The sequence below is a fragment of the Caenorhabditis elegans genome, chromosome V (assembly GCF_000002985.6).
Source record: "Caenorhabditis elegans chromosome V".
NCBI classification, from domain to species: Eukaryota; Metazoa; Nematoda; class Chromadorea; order Rhabditida; family Rhabditidae; genus Caenorhabditis; species Caenorhabditis elegans.
Genome location: NC_003283.11, coordinates 2924675 through 2950052, shown reverse-complemented (window position 1 = coordinate 2950052; position 25378 = coordinate 2924675). Strand labels below are relative to the sequence as shown.

General features: G+C 34.0%; 8 protein-coding genes and 2 pseudogenes across 11 annotated transcripts; 7 read left to right on the top strand and 3 right to left on the bottom strand.

Annotated features, from left to right (window-relative positions):
• Positions 1–1636: 1636 nt before the first annotated feature.
• On the bottom strand, positions 1637–3240 carry srw-128 (annotated as a pseudogene). Its single transcript has 4 exons — positions 3151–3240; positions 2198–2791; positions 1914–2144; positions 1637–1858 (listed from the first exon to the last, which is right to left on the bottom strand). Coding segments are annotated over exons 1-4 (1137 nt in total).
• A 1110-nt stretch (positions 3241–4350) lies between these two features.
• srh-87 (Serpentine Receptor, class H) lies at positions 4351–5676 on the top strand. The gene is made up of 4 exons (NM_071399.2): positions 4351–4582; positions 4633–4778; positions 4928–5440; positions 5490–5676. The coding sequence occupies exons 1-4, from the start codon at positions 4371–4373 to the stop codon at positions 5672–5674; spliced, it is 1056 nt and encodes a 351-aa protein (NP_503800.1). The 5' UTR covers positions 4351–4370; the 3' UTR covers positions 5675–5676.
• Positions 5677–6093: 417 nt separating this feature from the next.
• On the top strand, positions 6094–7482 carry srw-137 (G-protein coupled receptors family 1 profile domain-containing protein; the record flags this gene model as incomplete). Its single annotated transcript, NM_071398.2, has 5 exons — positions 6094–6182; positions 6235–6826; positions 6874–7097; positions 7228–7369; positions 7414–7482. The coding sequence occupies 5 exons, from the start codon at positions 6094–6096 to the stop codon at positions 7480–7482; spliced, it is 1116 nt and encodes a 371-aa protein (NP_503799.2).
• A 1065-nt stretch (positions 7483–8547) lies between these two features.
• Positions 8548–10450, top strand: srw-143 (G-protein coupled receptors family 1 profile domain-containing protein; the record flags this gene model as incomplete). Of its 2 annotated transcripts, none has more annotated exons than NM_001316816.1 (5): positions 8548–8636; positions 8692–9289; positions 9923–10146; positions 10210–10351; positions 10406–10450. In NM_001316816.1, the coding sequence occupies 5 exons, from the start codon at positions 8548–8550 to the stop codon at positions 10448–10450; spliced, it is 1098 nt and encodes a 365-aa protein (NP_001303745.1). The 2 variants fall into 2 exon arrangements, with proteins under 2 accessions (NP_001303745.1, NP_503798.3); NM_071397.3 differs by having other exon boundaries at positions 10397–10450.
• A 1005-nt stretch (positions 10451–11455) lies between these two features.
• On the top strand, positions 11456–12742 carry srw-141 (G-protein coupled receptors family 1 profile domain-containing protein; the record flags this gene model as incomplete). The annotated part of the gene is made up of 5 exons (NM_071396.1): positions 11456–11544; positions 11589–12186; positions 12250–12473; positions 12521–12662; positions 12710–12742. 5 exons carry the CDS (start codon positions 11456–11458, stop codon positions 12740–12742), a joined length of 1086 nt encoding a protein of 361 aa, NP_503797.1.
• A 1111-nt stretch (positions 12743–13853) lies between these two features.
• On the top strand, positions 13854–14875 carry srh-249 (annotated as a pseudogene). Its single transcript has 2 exons — positions 13854–14163; positions 14208–14875. Coding segments are annotated over exons 1-2 (978 nt in total).
• Positions 14876–15877: 1002 nt separating this feature from the next.
• On the top strand, positions 15878–16910 carry srh-247 (Serpentine Receptor, class H; the record flags this gene model as incomplete). Its single annotated transcript, NM_071395.1, has 2 exons — positions 15878–16187; positions 16243–16910. 2 exons carry the CDS (start codon positions 15878–15880, stop codon positions 16908–16910), a joined length of 978 nt encoding a protein of 325 aa, NP_503796.1.
• A 137-nt stretch (positions 16911–17047) lies between these two features.
• Positions 17048–18501, bottom strand: C31B8.1 (Serpentine Receptor, class H). The gene is made up of 4 exons (NM_071394.5): positions 18093–18501; positions 17546–17899; positions 17308–17392; positions 17048–17249 (listed from the first exon to the last, which is right to left on the bottom strand). The coding sequence occupies exons 1-4, from the start codon at positions 18156–18158 to the stop codon at positions 17065–17067; spliced, it is 690 nt and encodes a 229-aa protein (NP_503795.3). The 5' UTR covers positions 18159–18501; the 3' UTR covers positions 17048–17064.
• C31B8.16 (Serpentine Receptor, class I) lies at positions 17865–20000 on the bottom strand (the record flags this gene model as incomplete). The annotated part of the gene is made up of 4 exons (NM_001038378.2): positions 17865–17899; positions 18883–19013; positions 19065–19149; positions 19419–20000. The coding sequence occupies 3 exons, from the start codon at positions 19998–20000 to the stop codon at positions 18883–18885; spliced, it is 798 nt and encodes a 265-aa protein (NP_001033467.1). The 3' UTR covers positions 17865–17899.
• A 2399-nt stretch (positions 20001–22399) lies between these two features.
• On the top strand, positions 22400–24871 carry C31B8.12 (Methyltransferase FkbM domain-containing protein). The gene is made up of 8 exons (NM_071393.5): positions 22400–22424; positions 22991–23190; positions 23241–23408; positions 23463–23573; positions 23873–23941; positions 23994–24147; positions 24191–24261; positions 24570–24871. Exons 1-8 carry the CDS (start codon positions 22412–22414, stop codon positions 24858–24860), a joined length of 1077 nt encoding a protein of 358 aa, NP_503794.3. The 5' UTR covers positions 22400–22411; the 3' UTR covers positions 24861–24871.
• Positions 24872–25378: the final 507 nt, after the last annotated feature.

The following is a 25378-nucleotide window of genomic DNA, read 5'->3' as shown; positions in this document are numbered from 1 at the left end:
GCTACTTTGTAAATTCGCTTTTCAAGCTAAACGGTCTGCTTGATGAACAATAAGAAATATCAAAACATCATTACTTATATATAAAAAAATATTGTGGGTCTGTCCATAGTTTGTAGTCTGTGACGTCACACTTTTCAGAGACAATGTGTTTCAGGCATTTGAAGTTATTATGGGTTGGGGTTAGTATGGGGATATGGTCGGGGTACTGTAGTAGTACTGTAGAGGTACTGTAGGGTTACTGTAGGATTACTGTAGTTTGGGAAAAATTGACTTTTCGTCTTTTGAAGGGATATTGGTTTTAGGTTAGTGGTGGGATATGGTCGGGGTACTGTAGTAGTACTGTAGAGGTAATGTAGGGTTACTGTAGGATTACTGTAGTTTGGGAAAAATTGACTTTTCGTCTTTTGAAGGGATATTGGTTTTAGGTTAATGGTGGGATATGGTCGGGGTACTGTAGTAGTACTGTAGAGGTAATGTAGGGTTACTGTAGGATTACTGTAGTTTGGGAAAAATTGACTTTTCGTCTTTTGAAGGGATATTGGTTTTAGGTTAATGGTGGGATATGGTCGCGGTACTGTAGTAGTACTGTAGAGGTACTGTAGGGTTACTGTAGGATTACTGTAGTTTGGGGAAAATTGACTTTTCGTCTTTTGAAGGGATATCGGTTTTAGGTTAGTGGTGGGATATTGTCGGGGTACTGTAGTAGTACTGTAGAGGTACTGTAGGGTTACTGTAGGATTACTGTAGTTTGGGAAAAATTGACTTTTCGTCTGTTGAAAGGATATTAGAAAAATCGTATTGTTCTACAACCTTCAGTAAATTTTGAGAAAATGCTGGAATGTTCTAGAACCTTCTGGAAAGTTTTGGAATATTCTGGAATATTCTAGAACCTTCAAGAAAATTCGAGAAAATTCTGGGATGTTCTAGAACTTTCTGGAAAAATCGGGAGAGTTCGAGACATTTCACGAAATTTCTGGAAAATTCTAGACTGTTCCAGAACATTCTGGAAAATTTGAGAGAATTACTGTAGAAGTAATGTAGGATTACTGTAGGATTACTGTAGTTTGGAAAAATTGATTTTTCACCTTTTGAAGGGATATTGGTTTGAGGTTAGTGGAAGGTTATGGTCGGGGTACTGTAATATTGCTGTAGGGATTCTCAAATTCAAGAAAAAGTGAGTTTTTGTCTTTTGACCTTCCTTGAAACTTTTACAACTTTCTAGAAAATTCAGGAAAATTCTAGAGTAAAGCCTAGAAAAATCAGAAAACGTTCAGAAGTTCTAAAAAAATCTAGAAAATTTAGTAAGCTACTAGAACTTTGTTGAAGGTCCGCAAAACCCCAGAATAAAAAATCCAACTTTACAAAAGTCTTAGTACTTGACAATTTTTTAAAATAATTTAGCGTACGCCAGTCGGAGCACGCGCTGTGCGCGTGCGAACGGCTGGTAACTCAATATTCAGCTTTAAAAAGAGTTAGAAAATTTTTCCAGACAACTATTATTGAATTTCTTTAAATTAGTGAGTAATTCATTTTTATTGTAATTTGTTTGAGTATGATATCAAGTCTTTATTATTATTTCTTTTATTATTAAAGTGTAACTAAATAAACCAAATTAAGAAAAACAACCAATCAAACTTTAGGACACTGCTTTAATTGTTGATGAAGCTTTTCTAGAATTGTTTTGAGATACACCAACTACACTTGACTTTTTATCTTGAAATGCTAAATGTCCACAGAATAAGATACCAATTGCAGTTTGCCGATATTGATGTGACATACAAAGACATACAACAAAATGGGACATTGTGTTCAACTTTAATAAAAGTGACAGCATGAACCCGATCTGTTGTAGGATTTGCCTGAAATTTTAGATATGTTTTTATACGTGATAAAAAATTAAATTATCAAACTGACCATATACCGGGAACATGTACAAAATAGTAGCCAACTACAGAGTTTACACTGTATGGAAAACCGGAAACGAAGAACATAACTGTCATGTATAACACCAATCGAGATGTTTTTCGAGAATCCGAAGTCTTGGCCGAAGAAGAGGATGATATTTTTCTTCTGTTTTCATCAGCTTTTTTGATTTCTCGAATTAAAAATATTGTGACTATCGGAAAAAGCAGACAAGGACTAATCTGAATTTTTTTAAAAATTGGTTTTGCTTTAACATTAAAAAAAAAGAAATCACTTTGGAAATAAGAGAATTGAGCGTCTCCAGAAATTCTATAAGTACTTTGTTATGCCGGTAAAACTTGGAGATAACCATAACATATTGTTTTCCATTTATAACTCGAACACATTCGTACAAAAAGTCCATTTCAACTATTTCGTATTTCAAAAAGCCTAAAACGGTGAATGGCATGTTGAACAGAACTGTTACAATTATAAAATAAATCGAAAATTTTGAATGTGCCAATTTCTCATACTTTGGATTTAGAGGGTTACGGATTACCAATGTTCGAATGAGAGCAATAAAAAAGCATAGCCATGTAGAGCATTTTTGCGAAAAATCTTTGAATTCCGTTTTGCATATTTCCATGAACGCTTCAGAGTATGAAGGTGGTTGTGAGCAGCGATGAAACGAGCTGATAAATTCCGAAATGAAACGCTCGAAAGTTGGAAACAATGTGAATATGTCAAAAATTGCAACCGCAGCCATAATGAGATTTATGGAAGAGTTCCGCATAGCAGCACTGGTGAGAATTATGATATGGAAGGTATTAATCACTAAACTAGCAAATGATATTGTATACTCTTGGTGCATTATGATCGGAACGAATTCTCTGAAATTATTTGAAATATGGCTAAACGTGAAAAGGTGGTGCAGTCGAAATTGTTGTATCGCTTTATTAGACTCAAAATTGTTGGTAAACGCCGAATTTCATGATGAAACTTCTTGAAATCTTCTCAAAAAAATTATGGCGGCTCAAAAATGACATAACATTAGTCAGAATTTGAATTTTGACCGACTTGCCAATGTCGCAGCGGTTGGAAACTCTAATTAAGGGCGTTCAAATTAATTATCTTGCGTTTTTTAATCGATTTAGGTACATTTAAGGTTGATGATTACCAGATTTGGTAAAATTTGGTCACTTTTAAAACTATATTTTCAAAAGGTATATTTGTAATTTTGAACACATACTCCAAATTAAATAAAAAGTTGCACCAAAAAAGCGCTGACGATTTTGTATATTTTACTGACAGTGAGAGGTGATCAAGCAACCAGAACACGCCTAGAACTAAATTCCACCTTCCGTCGAGATACAGGAAATGTGAGTATTGCAATTTTATTGAATTAATCTAGCGCGGTAAAAATCAGAGATAGACTAGATCAGATTTACAAAATTAAGTTTAACAAAAATTTAATTTCTCTGGGCTCAAAAACACTGACTCAAAAACAAAACCCAACAAATGAGGCGTTCAGGTAATTTTCACAGGATGCAGTAGTAGTAATGTGCTACGGAAATAATTAGAAATCAAGAAGTGCTACTTGAAAAATTATTGGATATTTGGAGCCAATTGAATACCTATTGAATTTCTAAAAAATTATTGAATACATAACCAAAATTTAAAAAAAAATCAAGTATAAAAATTGAAAAAAAATTGTCAATTTTAATATATGTATACTGTTCCAACGCGATATATTAAATTCAACTTTTGAAAACATCGGGTCGGCTATTTGCACCACTGGACACGAACCGAGCCAAAATGCCAGCCGCGCCCGCCTTGCGGCTACCTCCGCCTGCCTCGCGCCGCCTGCATGTAGTGCGGCGCGGAACCTGAAAAGTGTCGGCCGCGGAGATAAAACCACCTTACACACTATGTGGTACAGAAATGAGGCGAGAGGCCTGCGGGCAGGTCGGCAGCAGGCTTGAGGCCCTACCGCGCCTGCCTCCCATGGAATCCCTACCGTTTTTTTTTACGATTAACACGCGGTAGATTTTTTTTGTATAACTGTTATGTTATTGATTCTGGATTTGTGTTTCTATCGAATTTGGCGAACGTATTCTGAAGTATTACGTATTCGGCAATTTCACTTCAAAACTTACAGCTTGTAAAACATTTTTCCTTTTCCTCGTTTTTGGAGTAATTATGAAAATAAATTGAAGTAATTATGAAAATATGAGTATATTGCTTTTGTAGGTTGGAAACAGAGGGTATTTGATGTTTCACAATGACCGTGCTTCCTCATTTACTCCACTAGGTTCTTAGTTGTCTTTATTTTTGTTGAGATAACCAACTGAGTCATCCTGTTCTCAGAAAACTTTTGTCATTTTTTGTTTATAGAAAACAACTGTCATATCGACCAAAAAACTGGGTTTATTCACTTCACAGTTTTTTTTTGTGAAAATCGTGTGAGCATGTCTAGTCTCCGTGAGTATTACTTAACAAACTATACAACATGTCCAAGATGCGATACGTTTTTGTGCTCTTGGCAAGACTTTTCTTACACTTCCCATTTTTTGACTGCATTTTCACTTCCAGTTTATCTTTTTGGAGGTTACTGTATCCTATACAAAAGCCCAAAGGAAATGTCAACCTATCGAATTCCGCTTTTCAATTTCCATGTTTGGTAAGTATACACATCACAAACATTGACTGTGCACATGTAGAAATATTCAGGACGTGTCTGGCGGATGTGTTTTTGAATTGCCTCGGGACACCATATATATTTCTTCCAACTCTCACGGGATTTTCAGTTGGCTTGTTGAACTTTTTGGGTGTCCCACCGAAAATTCAGGCTTGGCTGGCATTTCAGAGTCTGAATTGTAAGTTTAGGTATCCGGAAGTGTAGCAATCTGGAAGCTGGAACAGTTCCCATCAGATACATTTTAAAAATCCGCAGCCGACATTGAGCGAGATCGCGTCAGACCACACAGCGCGCAATCAATTTCACAAAATCAAAAAATTGTTTCAGTCATGTTATTATCTACAACAATATTGGTAGAAAATCGGAATAACGCAATTCCATTCAACAAGTTCAAAATAACTCGGAAAAGTACGAAAACTATTTACTATCTAACAAAACTACTGATTGGAGTATTTTACGCAGCATCATTCACATTTTTCATACCAGCAAACCAGGAAGAAGCACTCTTTAAAGTTCTCAGACGGCTTCCATGTCCTTCTCAAGACTTTTTCACGGCTTCCAATATTTTTGTATTGTGCATCGATGATTATCATATTCATTTTTTAATTGCCTTCACAGTATTAGGAGTTGTGGTAGAAGTGATTCAAATTTTGTTTTACTTGACATGTTGTGTCTACTATTTGTTTTTCTCGATTCGTTCGTTTACTTCAAAGACCACGAGAAAGTTGCAAATTAAATTTTTGGCAAGCATACTTCTACAAATTTCAATTCCTGTTTTGTTCATGTTACCGACCGCTTTTTATATTTGGTTTGCTGTTGATTTTAATTATTATAATCAAGGTTCGGAATAAATTTGTGGGTAAATTTAAACAAAAAACCAATTTTCCAGCATTAACCAATTTGTCAATTCTTCATGCTTCAATTCATGGCTTAATATCTACAGTCGCTGTACTCATTATACATCATCCTTATCGGCAGTTCGTTTTGTCATATTTCTGGAAATCTAAACCAAAACAACCCTTGAAAAATATCGATATAGATTCTGTGGTAATTACTCAAATTGTTATCAAATAATTTTTTCATAAAAGGAGTTTTTTTAATAAACTATGTTTTTTTACAAACCTTACCTTTTTTCCTACAAATCAACAAAGCCGAAGAGCAGTAGAATGCTCAAATATCACAACAGGGATGTGCTGAAATCGGAAATTTTTGACAACTTTGGCCATTGCTGGAGCAATTGCCACCCGGCCATGCTTCAAAGTGATGTCTGAACGTAGCCTGAAAATTAAGGGATAATTATCATTTCTGCAGCTTCCGTCTTCGATTTAATAATATATTTTTCTGAGACAATTCCCTTTTTTTAGTTCCAGCTTTTGAGTAAAATATTCGTTCTTCAATTCCTTCCGCAATAAATCAAAAAAAAAAATTAAATTTCTGGAGGCTTTCTGTTTTTCCATTCCTTTTGATATCAAAAAGTTTTTAGTTTTACAACAATGATTAGTGACAAATATCTTCAAATTGATTTTCCGGGCTTTGAGCATTCTACTGCTCGTCGGCTATACCGAATCGAAAGATATCTGGCGTAAGTGTCATATAAATCAAAAGAAAGGTATTTCAAGATCAGAGAGTTTCAGAGTTTTCACAGAGAAAGTTCTGTCATATGAGTCTATCATTTCAATTACTTGTATTTTGGTAAACATTTTACATTCTGCAATTCTGACAAGAAAATCTATGAGAAACTCCTCCATAAATATCATTATGACTGCAGTGGCTATTTTAGACATTTGCACATTTTTTTCAGAACTCAAGAAAATCGTCGAGCGATTTCTCCGAGATTATTACGATTGTTTTCAAAGTGAAACATATACTTTTGTAATAATCGAAACTTCGTTTCAAGTCCTCCAAGACTATTCCCGGCGGTGTTCAACGTGGCTTTGCTTTCTCATCGCGCTTATTCGAACACTAGTCATCAGAAATCCTCTGAACCAAAGCTACCAGAAATTAGCCGGTCCTGCCCTCTCTGGTTTTGCAATTCTCGGAATATTATTTTTGAGTCTTCCGATTTCAGTGGTCTTTTCTCTGGAATATGAACTAATGAAAAGTTCTGTGCCATCATTTTGTAATTCAACTGAAACAACTTACTACACAGTTATATCTGATATGTTTGCGGATAATGATGGGTATTATTTGAAAATATTTTCAATTGTTAACGGGCTCGTTTCAAATGTAATTTCTTTTCGTTAGGCCTAACTACAGGGTTTTCTAAATTCCAGATAATTCCCTGCGTGCTCTTCCCGATAGTAACTTTCCTATTGGTCGTCGAGCTCTGGAAATCGGATAAAAAGCGAAAAAATCTTTCTTCCACTGCAAATGTAAATGACTCTAGAAAAACTACTAGACTGGTATTCTACATATCTATTACGTTTTTTATCGCCGAATTTCCGCTTGGAATAACATTGGGTGCAACTTGGTTTTTTCTCGATGTTCCTGGAATGAAGTGAGTTGATCATTGCCTGAGTGACGCCACTAAGGCATCGAGGAACTCCGTTTTTGATGCAACCAGCGAAATGTCGGCCGCGCGATAAATATCTTTTATTAAATTTTAACCGGGTTGTTTTATGATTTAGATCAATAATGAGTTACTTCTACTACAATTTTTCCTTGCTCCTGTCTGCAAATACAGCTACCCACTGCATAGTTTGCTTCTTCATGTCATCTCAATATCGGATTGCTGCAAAGCAAGTAGTGTCCTGTGGATATTTGACTCAGGTTCGGGTATGTTTCAGGCTTGATGCAACATTTTGTAGATTTAGAAAAACAAAGCAACTGTGATTCAAGTCACTCACACTAGTTCTGCAAGGCGACAAGTTTTTAAAAAGTGAGGTTGACAAAATGCCGAGGACGAGTGGAAATTGCTACAATTGTATGTTAATTTACTATGATTTGTATAGCTTTTCATTCAAGTGTTTTAAGAATAAATATTTTTTTCACTATCGGTAGAACATCTTGTTTTGATCTAGCTGGTTAGAGATGAATCAAAGAGATTTCTAACACATCTATGTTTTTTTTTCTTGAAGCTAATTAATTTTTCTCGAATTTTTTCTTTTGATTCATAATAACACGACGAAAAACATTGTCTTGTGTTTTTATCAGCTCCGCGCTTTGTTCAAAATATCAGAGAAAACCCGTTTCACATACATAGGTATATTCAAAAACTTTCAAATTATTCCAAAAGCTTGGGCCAAAAATTTCTGATTTTCAACTAAATTGGTGAAAATATTTAATTTAACTGTGCATTCCTGACTCACAAAAACAAAATTTCAACTATCCCCACTACACTCTGAGAAATTAAAAAAACCGGACGGCTTACATCCGGCATTAAATGTGGTGTAGTCAAATTTTTTTGTTGTTTTATTAGACTCAAAATTGTCTGAAAACACCGAATTTCATAATGAAACTTCCTGAAAACTTCTCAAAAAAAAAAGCTATGACGGCTCAAAAAAATACCTAAAATTAGTTAAAATTTGAAATTTGACTGACTTGTCAATGTTGCAGCACCTGGAGACTAAAAACTTTTTTGAAATCACAGTCTAATTTTGAGTATGTAGTGTTAATTTTTCATTTTTTTAAATCAAATCTCCCGTCCATCAACTTTAAAAAGCCTTAATCGAGTTGAAAACTCAAGATATTTAACTAGTATACCCAATTTTGGTGATATACGGTGATTTCAAAACAGTCAGCTTCAAGCTGCTGACAAGTCAAATTTCAAACTTTAACCAGTTTTAAGCTATTTTTTGAGCCGTCATAACTTTTTTTTGAGAAGTTTTCAAGAAATTTCATTATGAAATTCGGTCGTTTCAGAGTCTAATAAAGCAATAAAAAAATTCGACTACACCACCTTTTAAACAAAAATTGGATTTTTGGATTGCAACCCTAACAGAAACAAAATGTCGACATGCAATGCCTACCAAAGAAACTATCCAGGATATGATAACGCCACAGCAATTTTTCTATGCCAATTTGAGGCTCGACTTTTGTGAGTTTAAGCTCTGGCAAATATTTATGGTTAGATGAATTTGCTTCATTTTCAGTAAGATATCAGGACACGTTTTTAACTATGAACATTATCTCTCCATTGCAAGCATTTTCATAAACATTTTTCATTTTTTGATTCTCATCCGAAAGCCTTTACGGAGTTCATCTATCAATATTATCATGGCTTTTATTTCAATTTTCGATATATGCTCAATGCTCTTCAGAATGAAACAATCATATGGTCCATCGATAGAATACATATTTGATCCATGCATGCAGTCAAAGTGGTATTTCAACGTATATTTGGAGAAAATCCTTCTAGTTGTCAAAGATCATTCCCAACGATCTTCGACATGGCTCCTATTCTCGATTGCACTGATTAGAACGTTGGTCATACGAAATCCTATGAATCCAAAATACGAAAGACTTGCACACCCACCAACATCATTATTTACAATGATTTGTATAAATTTGATCTTCGGCCCAATTTCAATAGCCACCTTTTTCGGGTCTGATATAACGTCACAAAACCACACATCTTCGTGTGATCCGGATGGAGTACTTTTTTATTATCTGGACATATCTGCGTCTTACAAACAGAATGATGGCATGATTCTGAAAATATATACTTTAATCAATTCAGTGGTCTCTACGGTTAGTTTGAATTAGGAAAAAGGTCAACAAAAACGTTTAAAAAATTGATATTTGTGTTGTGCCAGTGGGAAAACTTTTAAAAACCACTCCTACGGTGCCAAAATTTATACTGCGTTTTCGTCTTTTTTTAAAAAACTGCAGCACTGTTGCGACCCCTTCAATGTTTGAATATTAGTAATTGAAACATAAGCTGACCATAAGAATAAAAAAAAATTTCTTGATCGACAACTTTCAAAAAGATTGCAAAAACTTAGTAAAACCACTTTTTGCAACTTCATAAAAATATAAACAAGTTTTACTATAATATCAGGTCATGCGTGGTGTCAAGATGTCCCATTACGTTTGATCTACAAAAAATGCGAGAATTTTCCGTCCAGAAAAATGTGACGTCAGCACAATCCTAACCAGAAAATCTATATCTTGAATTGAAAATGCGTGAATAGTATTCCGTGATATGCGTGTGCGAGAGCCCCCAAGACAAGAGAAATGCGGGCGCGAGTGGTCCTTCGCTGACTTTGTTCGATGTCGGCTGCGCAATTTCCAGAAACTAAAGTTCAGTTGCTCGGAGCTCTACGGTCAAACGCCTGTTAGAAGACACCCAGCTCCCCAATATAACATTAATCCCCGTTACAGATAATACCTTGTTTCATCTTTCCAATTGTGACTGTATTTCTTGTGAAAGAACTTTGGAAAGCCGAAGCGAATAGAAAACGATTATTCTCTTCAAAAAAAGTGAACGACTCCTCGAAAAACACTCAACTGGTTTTATTCTTGACGTGCGTGTTCTTCATCGCCCAATTTCCCATTGGAATTTCCATCGGTGCTTCTTACTTTTTTTCAGAAACTCCCGGATTCATGTAAGTAAATTTTTTTAATCTGCAGATTAGCTTGAGCGAAAATTCAGATTTTATCATTTCCAGGATAATTTTGCACGAAATTTCGTATATATTCAGTGTAATTCTGGTGGCCAATACCTTTTCACACTTTTTTATATGCATTTTTATGTCTTCACAGTATCGCGCGGAACTTAAAAAATCCATATACTGCAGAACAAAAGCTAAAGTGATTTCGAAGTTGAACATCTGAAAGTTAAATCTGAAAATTCAGGTTCTACAGATGAACGGGGATTGTTTGGCTACTGGTATAGTAATGACGAAATAGAGGCTTGACAATTGTTTATCATGATACATCCTTCAACTCGCAATTAATTTTGTTCATATTCACACTAAACTTGTTCCAAAATCATTACTAGTGTTTCAACGATTGACGTCGGCTCCAAAACTTTATGAAGGTTTTTTTTTCAAAAGTGAATGAAAAAATCATGTTGTGTATCACCCCACATTTCCTTATTTTACTCATTTTTATTGATTTGTGTATTTACGATTTAGTTATCGTGTTTGGAAAATTGTAATTATATTCAAACAACTACCACTGAGCGCCTCCAAACCACCTTTAAATATAAATTTCGATCTCTGTTTCTTATTTCTTTTCAAAAACTCCTGAAATCGGGTCAGTAGCAATTTTATATTCTTGAGTAAAATCTCAAACGTTGTTTCAGGATAATACTTTATGACATTTCATTTGTTTCTTCAATAATTCTCGTTGCCAAAAACAATATCTCATTTTTTCATATGCATTCTTATGTCGTCACAGTATAGCATGGAAGTTAAAAAAAGGTGTTTTTTTGCGGACAAAAACCAGAAGTAGATTTACAGGCAAACTTTTGATTTGGAATTTTAAGTTTCAGGTACAACAGATGATTGGAGTCAGTATGAACACTCGAGTTAGGCCGGCACATTAGTTCAATAGTTTTCTGAATTTCAGTATAAATGTTTTCTATAATTTCACTAAGCTTTTGAACATGTTTTTTTTGTCAATTTTGTGGTTTGTTTGTCGTATTAGGTATTATGTGAGTAACAATATTTTTAATTAATTAAGACCTAACTTTTCTCAAATTTCCTTTTCAAGACACACAACAACTAAAACGAAATTACAGAATTCAGACTGTCGTCATTACGGCTATACGTTTTGAGAATTTACTTCCAGTCTGAATATTTTTTGTTTCTATATATTACTCATTTTTTGTTAATCTAATCGTTTTATTTCTTGTTGTAGAAGTCAAGTAAATAAATGCAATAAACTCAGAAAATTGACTAGCCAAAATCAATGTCCACCTGTGATGATTTGGAGGGAAACTATCCAAAATTTAAAACTGCCACGGCAATTTCTTTATGCAAATTTGAAACCCAACTTTTGTAAGCTAAAATTTTTTAAACATGATTATTGTTTCATTTTTCAGAAAAACAGTTGATCGGGTTTTATACTTCGAACCTCATTTCTCCGCTGCAAGCATTTTCATAAACTTATTTCATTTTTTGATTCTCATCCGAAAACCCTTACGGAGTTCATCTATAAACATTATTATGGCTTCCGTTGCAATATTCGACATGTGCTCAATGCTCTTCAAAATCAAGCAAACATTTGGCCCATCCATAGAAATCATTTTTGATCCCTGTTTTCAGTCAAAATGGTATTGGAATGTGTTCTTGGATAGAATACTTATCATGCTTAAGGACCATTCGCAGAGATCCTCGACGTGGCTTTTATTTTCAATTGCTCTTATTAGAACTTTGGTTATAAGAAATCCAATGAAAACTGAATATGAAAAACTTACAAAACCGCCTACCTCATTTTTTGCAATCATTGGTATATCTTTACTTTTCTTCCCAATTTCAATAAGCACATTCTTGGAATATGATATTTTCTCGGAAAAATACAAATCAGCATGCAATCCAAAAGGAGTATTATCTTTTTATCTTTACATATCCAAATTATTTGAAAGAAATAATGGAGTTATTTTAAAATATGTTACTTTAGGTAATGCAATGGTGTCAAATGTGAGTTAATTTTTAAATTTTTAAAATTTTTTAATAATTAATAGTAAGACAAATCTGTTTCAGATAATTCCATGTTTTCTTTTCCCTGTTGTGACGTTTTTATTAGTGAAAGAATTATGGAAGAACGAAAATAATCGATGGCGATTATTATCTTCAAAAAAAGTGAACGACTCTATAAAGAGCACTCAGCTGGTTTTATTATTAACGTGCATGTTTTTCATCGCCCAATTTCCCATTGGAATTGCCAGCGGTGTTTCTTATTTCTTCGATAAAAATCCCGGAATCACGTTTGTATTTCGTTCAAGTCCATAATAATACCACTCGTTTTTTTTAGAAAGATATTTCACGAAATCATGTTTCTCTTTTCTATAATGCTTGTTCTCAATACCATCTCTCATTTTTTCATATGCATTTTCATATCGTCACAATATCGCGCGGAAGTCAAGAAAGTCATTTTTTGCGGACGAAGATCAATAGTATTTCGAAAATCGGTTTGAATCCAATTAACAATTAATTTTTTCAGCAGGTCCAACAACAAATAACGGTTTCCCGGTAGGTTTGTCAAGTGTGTAATATAACTTTTTATTTTAATGAATTCATTTTCAACCTTAATTTTTAACGTGTTCTGTAGACAAGATAATAACAATTTGGTAAACTATATTTTACAATGTATATGTACGTACATAAATACGTGTGTAAGTATTATAAAATGGGGCTTCCTTGTAGCAGGTAGGCATGTATGTATACAATCCGGCATCACGTGTATGAATCTAATAGGATGCAAAAAATCTGACAGATACGGTGTTTTTGGTGGGATGATGAAGCCTAATTAATGCAAGTCATAAAACGGAAGTGACTGAGTTTCACTACAAACAAGAAATCGTCTACGGCAAAGCGTAGTGCAATGCGGAACTCGAAAGTTGTAGAACCACAATTATAGATCAAACTCCCAATAGGAATTTATGCCTATTTGTGTGTTGTTACACTCGATAACAAAACGGATGTATACACAAATCTCAGAGTTTCAGGTTATGCCCACTTTGAGGGTCATTTCTATAATAATATAAAAATCGGGACGACAACCAATATTATATGCCGACATCTCACGAGTTCATGCTTACCACACTACGCTTTCACTCCCATTACGAGGTAAACATAGTGGGGCGCTAAACCCGTGAGATGGCGATCAAGGCGTCATCTCAGAAAATAACTACGCATTATTTAATTTTCTCAATACTGTAGTTATATGGGTCAATTTTATAGTAGTCGCATAAACGTAGCAAGATGTTTCAGAGATCTTATACACACATATTACGTCTTTCCTCGCGTTACTTGTAACCACCGCGTTTTCAAGACCACATGTGTTTTGCTCTTGATGGTTGTTTTGACATGCCCTCACTGTTTTTCTGAAAACTCTCAAAATTGTTGTCAGTGTGCCAATTTTGACCTCTGGTGCTCCGAACTTGATCAAATTATTCTTTAATCCCTTTCCTAGAATTGTGAAATAGCTGTAAAAGTGAAAATTGGGTGCTCTGATCTAGTTTCTGAAAATCAAAATATGTTATGATCATTACCATTGAACAAGATTTTTTCTTTCATAACACCATTATTTGCCAACTTATTTTTCTAGTCTACGACGCGGTTTTCTTTATTTTTCCAACAGGGAAATGAATTGCTACGATGCAAGCAGCTACTATGCTAGTCCTGAGTTTTTGATAAGTGTATCGAATATTATCACATTTCTCGAATTACCCGTGTTCATTTTCGGAGCCTATTGCATTTTGTTCAAAACTCCAGAGAAAATGAAATGAGTGAAATGGCTGATGATGAACCTTCATTTTTGGAGTTCTATATCTGATTTGACGATTTGTTGCTTCGGTATTACATTTCTTCATTTGCCACACAATGCCGGGTATGGGCTTGGTCTGATTGATGCTCCGCGGCTTATGATTTACTGTGGACTTACATTTATTGGAGGTGAGGTTAAACTAGGGGTTGGTGGCAATAGAACAGAATTTCAGCTTTTGGTGTTTCAATCCTTGCAATCTATGAAAACCGATATTACATCGTTTTTGCTCAAAACTCGATATGGCGCCAACTCCGGAAAATATTTCTGCCCTTGATGTGCATTTTTGTACCCCTTTATTTTTTGCCGCCATTTTTTCAAATTCCGGATCAAGAGATGGCTCGAGTTCATATTCACAATGAAATTCCGTGCTTGAACTTAACTCTGGTGAACAATAGAAATCTATTCGTCCTGTCGCTAAATTCAAACCTCGTTGGATATTGTGCTGTAGTAGGAACTGTGGTTATTGTTTCTCCAATTGTGGTTTTCTTTTTTCTAACACTTTATCAGTTTTTCAAAATACGCAATTCGTTGAAATTCTCTTCAAAAAGCTATCAGCTTCAGAAAAGCTTTCTGATAGCCATATCTTTGCAATCACTGTTATCGTTTGCTTTCATTTTGGTACCAATCACCATTGTGTTATACTTAGTAGTTTTCTGGTATTATAATCAAGTTCTCAACAATTTTATGAGCATTATGTTTTCCCTTTTTGGTTTGGAAACTTCTATTGTAATGATTTTAGTACACAAACCCTATAGAGAATATGCACTGTCTTTGATACTATGTTTCCGGAAAAGACCTGTTAAAAAGATAAAATGTATATCAGTTGTGATGATTCATTAAATTGTTATAAAGCATTTAAAATGTTTTTTATAATAAATGATTGAAATATTTGTGTTAGAAACATATGCACATTCAATACAGAAACGTACAAGTTTTCAGACAGTAAATATAAACAAGTATGCACACTTTCACTTGAAATGACAATGGCGGGTTGCGTGTATGCAAAAATGAACGCACAAAGCATGATCCGACATCCACTGGGTTTCGCGCCGCACTATTATTGTGCAGATCAATACAAACCCGGTGAATGTCGGGCCATGTTTTTTAGTCTGATTAATGCTGTGCATAAATTGTTTTCAGCAAGTCTACAAATTTAAAACTAGCATGAATATTACTGCTTGCCAAAAAATGCCCAGATCAACTTTAATACACTTTTTGAGCTTTTTTTATATCATTAAAGGTGGAGTAGCAACAATGGGGATTTTGTCTAAATGCACTTATAATGATCCAAAACAATCGAATATCATAACAAAACACTCCAAACAGTTTTAGATTTTTCATAATTTCCGGTAAAAGTTTTGACAAATTGCCAACATTTTGAAAAAAAAAACGAGCTTTTGAGGAAATTTAAAGAAATTACGCATATTTCGACCCTTACAATGTTCTAATACAAACAATTTAAACATAATTAAAACAAAAAAAATGTCGAACAAAATTTTTTTTTTGGTCGACTTCCAACTTATGAGTGGCAAAAACTGAGTAATTGCCACTTTTTGACCGTTAATAAAAAAATTTCAAAAGTTCTTTTTGGTCATTTTGGGACCAAAAGAGTGGTTTTTAACAATTCCCCACTTGTGCTATTCCACCTATAAACCGAAACAACTGTTATGTTTAAACCAATCAATAATTCCGGCACATCCCTGCTCAGAATTTGGTCCATTTCGAAAAATGAAAACATGTTTTGCTCATTAATGTAGACTATGGTTTTTTACAACATGCTTCCTATTTCGTCACCGATACTGACGTATTCTTTCATGCTTTTCAAAAAAATATATTTGCAAAATGAGCTGTAACAACGAGACCAACTATTTCGCTAGTCCCGAATTTCTGATAAGTATTTCAAACGTGATAACATTTTTCGAAATCCCCGTGTGCACTTTTGGAGCCTATTGCATTTTGTTCAAGACTCCGGAAAGAATGACGTCAGTAAAATGGCTGATGATGAATCTGCATTTCTGGAGTACTATGTCGGATTTGACGATTTGTTGCTTTGGAATTCCGTTTCTCTATCTGCCACAGAATGCAGGGTATGGGCTCGGCATAATTGATGCTCCGGGGGCCATGATTTACAGTGGAGTTACTTTTATTGGAGGTTAGTGAAAGAATATTAAGAATTTGCATGTGTATGTATACGAGCAACTTTTCAGCTTTTGGAGTTTCATTCCTAGCAATTTATGAAAATCGATATTTTATCCTATTTGCTAAAAACTCCAATTGGAAGCATTGGCGAAAAATATTTCTACCATTCATGTGTATTTTTGTACCATTATTTTTTCTACCGCCATTTTTGCAAATTCCGGATCAAGAAATTGCTCGTCTCTATGTTCAAAAAGAAATTCCGTGTCTGAACTTGACTTCTGTGCAAGATAGGGAGCTGTTCGTGCTGTCTATGAACTCCAACTTACCTGGATATTGCGTTATTATTGGAACATTTGCTATAATTGGCTCAACTGGAATAATTTTTCTTCTCACACTTTATCAACTCTTCAAAAGAAACAAATCGTTTAAACTGTCTTCGAGGAGCTATCAACTTCAAAAAAACTTTTTGATCGCCATAACTTTACAATCGTTTTTATCATTTATCTTCATCATTGTTCCAGTTAATATTATCCTGTACGTAGTGGTTTTTTGGTATTATAATCAAGTTCTCAACAATATAATGTGCTTAATGTTTTCAATGTTTGGCTTGGAAACTTGTGTTGTTATGATTTTAGTGCACAAACCTTACAGGGAATTTGCCATATCTTTGATACTATGTTTCCGGAAAAGAACTGTGAAAACAGTGGAAAACGTGTCTATTGTATTTTTAAATTAATAAAAATATGTTTTGCATAAGTGATTTAGGGGTAGAATATGTTCCTGGCACGCGAGAAAATTTTGGTTTTAAGTTCAAAAGTTTACCCACAATTTTCAAAAAAAAATTCAAAAACTACAAATTTATTCGCAATTTCTAATTAGACATTCATAATTTATTCCATCCGTACACGTGACACTGTTTGCCGAGAAATAATGGATTTTGCAGGTGGTTCGGTTCTTTGGGGAATATGGAACAGTTTAATTAAAAATGATCTATACTTCTTATTTTTTAGCAGAAAAACCAACATCGACGGAATAGGTGCAGACGTGAAAACTGCGAATGATATAGACGTTAGAACTGAAAAATTTTAATTTTTTCCAAAAAAAATACATAGAGCAATTGAAAAAATACTTACAGGAAACGTCTACGGTGTCATTCAAAAAAATTTTCAAAAAAATTAGTAAAGGTGATAAGATGAAGAACGGCAAACTGATCATTATCTGTAATAGTTTTAAATTTTAATTTGAACTTATAAAATTTGGTCAGAGTTTTGTACATTTGCATCAATATTTAAAAAAAGACTTTCCTGCCAAAAACAATTTCTCAGGAATGTTGAATTTCCTGCCAAAATTTTTTCTCATCTTAAAGCTTACATGAACCATGAACTCAAAGAGCAGCCGTTTGTGATACTTATTCGACGCTTGGCTCATTGTATTCACTTGTAAATCTAATTCAACTACCAATATTATAAACAAAATTATGACAAGCATAAAAACAATGCCAATACAAGCTATTATAGTCATAAAAAACCCTTGAAGATTTCGCTTTGAAGTTAGCATCCACAGAAATGGGTAAGCTGTTAAATATTTCATATGAGGGTATGAGTCTTTGAGAAATTGAGCAATCTTTGAGGGGCTTGAATAAGATGCAGTGAATATGCACATTTGAAAAAATATTGGAAGACCAACTCCGAAACTGATAAATAGTTTTTGATTCGATGGGCTTGCCTGAAATTGATTTTTATGTTAATCTGAATTACACTCCTGAAATTGGGAGATTTTCCGCGTTTTGTTGCGGTCGACACTTTTTGGGATCCGCGTCGAACATTTAGAGTAGGCGCCTAACTCAAAAGCCTAATTACAAATTTCCACTACAAATTACAAACTATAAACTACAGATTACAGGTTGCCGCAAACCAACTTTAAATGGAGATTTTGACCTGGTGATGGCCATTGTTTTTAAGAACATCAAAATTGCAATCATCATTCCTTGAAGCGAGAATAAAATGTCGAATATGGCCTGTAATTAAAAATAGCATTTCCTTAACTAGAAATATTTCAATCACAAAACAGATCGCTGCAGGTATCCCTGATAGATTTTTCAACCAGCCAATACAATACACTCCAGGCACGGGGAATAGGAAAACGATATTTAAAATGGTTCCAGCATAGACTTGAGTGGCGTAGAGAAGCATCTGATAGAAAAGTTGCGCATATGTAAAGGTTCGTGATTCTCGGGTTTTTTGATTTATGATCACGTAAAAACCGAAAAAGTTTACCAAAGTAGATATAATTGATACAACGTTGGTCATGAGAATTTGATATTGATCGGCTTCGAAATATTTGGTGGAGTTCATGTTTTTGAAATGAGATTAAGCGACGGATATTGGAAATTTAAACAAAAACAGGTGAAAATTGAAAAACTGGGCAGGGTGTATCGGGTATGACAAATGCCGATTTTTGTTGGCTTAACATTTGACATGAAAAATACAGGACATTTTTATTAAATCTAAATCAGGTGATAATTAGAAAAACATTTTTAATAGACTTAGGCTTAGGCTTACGTTTAGGCTGAGGCAGAGCGGTGATAAGAAAGTGAGAAAAAAAAACACAAAAAAAAATAAAAAACGTTAAAAAAAAAAGAATATGCACAAATTCTTTTAAAAAATGACGAAAATTGCACAATCTCAGAAAACACAAAATTTTCAAACCTAATTTTCCAAAGTCAGATTTACAGTATTCCTAATTCGTCTTGACCAACAAGCAGGGTTCCTCCACAAAAACGAAAGCATTGCAGGAATTGGGGAGCTCGCAAAAATTACGTTAGCTATTGAGATGGGTACTGAAAATTCTCTAGGTTACAAATTTTTTCATTAAAATTTTTTTAACCTACCAGACACATCAGTTTCTTCTTCAATAAGAAATTGGCAAAATACTGATAGCGGCAAAACGCAATAGACGGCGCTTATGATCCTGGTCTGAAATTCGCAGTTTTGAAGGTAGAGTAGAGGTAAAGGTGAAATTGTAGAAAACCACTTTTACTTCGAGAAACTGTTCAAATCATTTTAAAATTTTTTACAGGAATTTCTGACATTCTATTGTTCTCTTTGCCTAAGCCTAAGCTTAAGCCTCAGATTAAGCGTTAGCCTAAGCCTAAGCCTACGCCTAAGTCTGGCCTAACCTATATAATTTAGAAACAATTTTTGTTTTTTTTTCAGTAAAGAGTAAAGACTTAAAAAAACTTTACATGATACATAATTCCATCGATAAATTCCTTATTCTGCTTATAAATTTCTTTCGCCATGTACATTTCCTGCCGTTGCAACTCATAATAAATAAGTACATATAGGATACAAATTGCAATTAATAATAGCCCTAATGACATAAAAAGAATACAGGCAAAAGCTATGATCATTATATCCTCTACCATCACCCATAGAAATGGGTATCGAGCTGCAAAACTATAATGGGGGTAGTGGAGAAGTATGGCAGTTTCGGACTCATCGCGAGTCGGATTGAAAAGTTTGAGCATTATGGATGTTGGCAAAATATTGAAGGTCAAAATTATTAAAGCAAATCCAAAAATAATAGGGAGGGATAGATTGAAAATTGAATCTGGCCTCGCAATTCTGCACAATTTAACAAACATCATTAGTACCAGTACTTCATATTGAAACAGAAAAAGCTTATAGGTGAAGGCCTGTAAAGTAAGTTTTAAAACCGGAAAACAGTTAGTTCCGACTATATAATTGTCCATGTGATCCTGCTCATTTTTGACCCAACCGATACAATAAAGCCCAGGAACCGGCAATAAAAATACTACATTCATCACCGTGCCAAAATGAAGTTGAGATATGAAAAGTGTGGATAGATATAAGAAATGTTGAAATTTAAACTGGCATTTGGATTTCAAAATTAGAAAATAGCCGAGCACATTTATAGACACGGAAATTATAGAAATTATATTCGTCGCAATTACCTGAAACTTGTCCGCTGCCAAGTTTCTTGTTGTATTCGATTGCATTATACAACAATTATATAATCCAAGAAATCGAAACTTGATTCCAATGCCATAGCTCGGAGCAGGTGCATTTTTTTTTTATTAGACACGTGCCCGCTAGCTCTCACATTCGTTGAACGCGTCGGCAAATTGCAGGTTTGCCGATTTGCCGGAAATTTTTATTTTCGGCAAATTGCCGATTTGCCGTTTGTAGGATATCAACTTGCCGGAAGTGTTTAGAGGAATTTTTTCATAAAACGGAACTACTTAAAACCGTGCCTTTTTGAAAATTTTCCCGTTTTGTTTAAATATTTTAAATAGATGTGGGAACATTTCATAGGTTGTGTACAATTTTGCCTAGTAAAATTGAAATTCTGAAATTTCAAAAAAAAAAGGGTCGAAACTACAATTTGCCGTTTATCCGGCAATCCGACAAATCGGCAATTTGCCGGAACCCCAGATATGTATGAAAAAGCTATGTAAACCAGCAAGCAGGAATGTAACAACTTTAACAACTTTTCGTTTTTTTGCTCATTTTTGTTCAAAAGACTGAAATTGAGTTTTTTGCCAAAATTAAAAAAAAACAGACAACGAAAAATCCTCAGCCCTGTGTCAGAACCACTTTTGAAATAAGTCAATAGAACGTCACAGGCACTTTTATAGCACATGGCTTATTGTTAGAACACAAATTTTTTTTTGGGCAAAAAAAATATTTTTCTGAAAACGTTCGAAACTACTGGAAATTGAAAAAGGGCAATATTTTAGTGTTTGCAAATTAATTTTGAGTCTTCTAACTATGAAATTAACCATTTTAGAGGAGTTTCAAAATTGTGATTTTTGCCATAAATTGCCCATTTTTGCCACTTTTTAATAATTTTTGATGGGATAAACCTAGATTTTCTAAATTCAGCATGCATGAATTACCTGTTTTCAACAAATTAAGACTTCTACAAACAAGACAAATTAAGACAAAAATAAAGACTTCTAATAAAATCTTGGTGAGTTCCGAGTTTTTCACTTCTATTTTCAGGAGATAACAAGAACCAGATATTTGAATGTATTGTTTTAAAACAGATCTTCGAGCAGGCCCATAAATGTTTAAAAATTCATGTTTCTTTTTCTGTTTTCAACATCAGTCTGCGCCGAATAATTTTTAATGCTTAAAGCACTTGTCATAAATTTTGATTATTATATCAACCCATGGAAACGAAATCCTTAAGAATTGGGAATTTCAAAAACCAATTCTTTGACTGGCTTTATAAAGTTTGACTATTCTTATGGTAACCGGATGCAAATGAACACTGTGTTCATTAGCATGTAACATGTAAACTTTTTGATTAAATATTCTTGTAGGAATATAATTTAGTGTTCGAAAAAATTATTTTCGTTAACCACTTTTGTAATACCGAAACCAGGAAGAACTGATTTTTTATTATTTTTGGCACAAAAATGTCCTATTATGGACATTGATTTTTTTCTTTTTTTTCCTATGTTTTATAAATCTTTATTTTATTAAAACTTCAATTGACCTAAAAAAAATCAATAAATGAACATTTATTCTCACTTTTTACTACGGAAAAAAATGTTTAAAAGTGTGACAATCTTTGTTTAAGCAGAACAATCTTTAAAGCCAAACGAAAAACAGTTAGAAAACGTAAAAATGTCAAATATCGGTGAGCGGGAATTTAAAATTAATTTGGCCCTTTGAAAAAAATCAGAAAAAAATCAGAAAATTCAGAAAAAAAATTTAATTCATGTTTCGTATACTTGAGACTGTATTCTATATATATAGAGACTATATTGTATTCATATTGTATTGACTATATTGTGTATTATGTACTGAGACTGGACCGTTATATAGAAATTCCTAAACCATTTGGTGCAAAAATCCTACAAATGATGCTCCAGTTTCAATTATTGTTTGAAATAAGTTGTTGTACAAACCGTTTAATTTAATCCTTAAAAAATAATTAAAATTCCTTTTCAAATTGAATTTTTCGGCAATAATTTTGAAACTGGAGTTCAAGTCCAATATGTTTTCGAATTGCCCAACTCTGCGTCTTTCTTTTTATCAAAAAAAATTCTTGAGAGTGGTGTTTCAAAATACTGTTGCTGAATGATAAGAACGTAAAGCTATGCGATTAAATTTTTAAAAATTGCTTTTTTCAGTGAACTTATTGGTCAGTGGAGATCAATTTTTGAAACCGTTGCAGCAGAATTGTCGGACATCGTATTCAGTCATGTCACTTAACGGTAAGAATATTTTACGATGTTTAGCAGGAAATTACCTAGAACCGTTATCTAAGTGATCAAATACCATAATCAGACTTTTCAGGAGGTTTTGAAATTTTTTTTTCAAAACTCCAAAAATACGGGAAAATCGTAGGGGCCCTTCTTTTTTCTTTCATAAAACTGTTTAAAATCGTCATTTATACCAGAAAATACATTTTTAAAAAGTACGCTAGCTAGTACAGAACATATTTTGAAAAAATTGCAGAATTTAACCAAAATCTGAAACTTTCAAAATTCCAAAAGTACGGAAAAATCATATGGATCCCTTCTTTTTTATTTTATAAAACTGTTTAGTACGATCAAATATACCAGAAAATACCAAACAAAGACTGCTAGCTCGACCGGAAAGGATTTAAAAAAATCAGAAATAAAGCAAAAGCTGTTTTTTTCAAAAATTCAAAAGTACGGCAAAATCGTATGAAGTGTTTGTTTTTAATTGTATAAAACTGTTCAGTACGATCAAATATACCAGAAAATACCAAACAAAGAGTTAGTCCTTTAAAGAAAACTGTAGATTTCTTTTTCAGATTATGTTTCGCATCGGCGAAATCCGGCATTTTTCTACATTTTCATGATGGTATTCCTATTTGTCATAATAACTACACTCAATCGTCCTCAACCAACAGTTTTCGATCTTTCGCCAGCGTCTCGGCTTCCCAAAACCGAGAAAAAAGAAGTGAACACCGAATGGGATACATTGGATGGAATCGGATATAAATTTGCAAAGGTGAGAGGGAAACAGTCGAGAGCAAACTCAAGACTCAAAATGGTTTTCAGGAAAAGAAAATAGTTATGGATCCCAGATTCGAAAAATTGGAACAACTACCAACTTGTGATTTATCAGTTGACAAGGAGAACTCAAGAATTGACATTCCAAAATTAATGGAGTCATTTCAAAAATGTATCACGCCTATTGTAAATCAATGGAGAGATGATTTGAAGGCGGTTAGTAGTTGAAAACTATTTTTTTTAGTATGAGAATTAATGTCATAACTTTAGATGAACACCAAATGGCAGAAAACTGAAGTATGTGACAAAGTATTCATAGACGTTGATGTAGTTCCAATGGCCAACTTACATGAAGTAAAATGGACCATTTTGCCAACTTGTGTGAGTTTTAAATCTCCGACTGTAATTATAAAAAAAATAATATTTTTAGTTTTTTTTTCCAGTCTGCGTTCAAAAAACTGTTAGAAAATATAATAAGATAATGAAATGGTGTATAATTTTAATTTTTTTTTTTGAAAAAAAGTAAAATGTTAAGGTTTATGAGTTTTCAGTATACCAGAATTTTCCACTTTGTTTCGATTTTTTATTCACTCGAAAAAAAGTAATTAAATGTTATATACTTTTTTAAACTAAAAATCTACAGTTCTTGTCCGAAACATAATTTTTAATTTTTTTTTCAGAAAGAGGAAAACATAATGGTAACGCTTGGAATTGGTCATGACACTATGGCGGAGGAAAAATTGAATAGGGTAAGGTTTTTTTTTTTAAGATTTTAAGCTTTCAAAATTCAAATTATTTTAGACACTACCCAACACAAAATTCTTTGGCGCTGATCCGATTATTGAACCGAATCGTCAACTTTACACAGCCTTTGGGAAATATTTTCCTTTCGCTATTGGGAAGAAGCCTGGGTTCACGAAATTCCGAGTACTTCCGAACCAAAATCAGAAAACTAGTTTGTAAACTTTTCACTTTGTTTTAAAAAAACTGAAATTCAGGAAAGTACGAGTATCAAGATGTCACTACAATCCCACTCACCTATTTTTTGTCCGATATTTTGGGCTTGAAGGTAAATTGATTTTTTTTTGCAAGATATTTTTTTAGAAATATGTACACTCGAAGTAATTAAACTGCTTTGCGTGTACGTTTAAATCCTCAAAATTAGGCCCTGTGAGAGAAGCCCAGGAAAGTGCCGAAATTGTGACGCCAACCAACATGAGCCGCCGACATCTCACGGGTTCCGCTTCTCACTATGTTTAACTATGATCAGCTGTCCCGCACACAGCTAGTTAAACATAGTGAGGAGCGGAACCCGTGAGATGTCGGCGGCTAATATTGGAACTAAAAAATACCAAAAAAAATTAAATATCATTCCAGCAAATTGACATTGCATGGATCGACATTGAAGGTGGCGAGTTTGAATTTCTGGACCAACTGCACCGAGGTGGCCCACTAGATCAAAAAGGAATCGCAATTTGCCAATTCAACCTCGAAGTTCATTCCAAATTTCATCCTCCTGGCGCTCAGATCTACCACGATTTCGTGTTCAAAATCCTGGAAGACAGACGATACGTCTTCCTGAAACCAGCGCACACCGATTCTGGAGTCCATCGCATGTTCTTTATCAATTTGGAAGATGAGAAATGTATTAGGAAATTTTTACAATAAAATAGTAATTTTCTTTTTTAGTTTAAAAATATATTTTAAAAATGTAGTTAGTGACTTGATTTCACTTCCCGTCAGATCAATGTCATTTCTTCGGAAAATCAGTCAAGCGCAATAATATGTTCCTCTCGTCTCTTGCTCCATGATTCATATTAGTTCTGACCTACTTTTCTGGTACGTGAGACTTTTGAACAAGTCGGGAAAACTCAGTGATTCAAAAATTCGAAATTTTTCCACGACGTGCGAAAATAGGCGGATCTTCTTGTTAGTCACTTGTGAAATTTTGTCTACTTTTTTGAGATGAATTTTTTATTATAAAATGAAATCGTTTCAAAGTATTCAGTACTTTTTCGAGATTTTACACAAGTGCCTAGATGCCTGCCTTGCCGGGCCTGCTTCACTTCAACGCCCTTTGTATAGTGCGGCGCGGAACCCGAAAAGTGTCGGGCGGAACCCGAAAAGTGTCGAGGCGGTTTCAGGCAGGCAGGCGCTAGTCCCTGAAACCGCGCTGTTGATGCTAG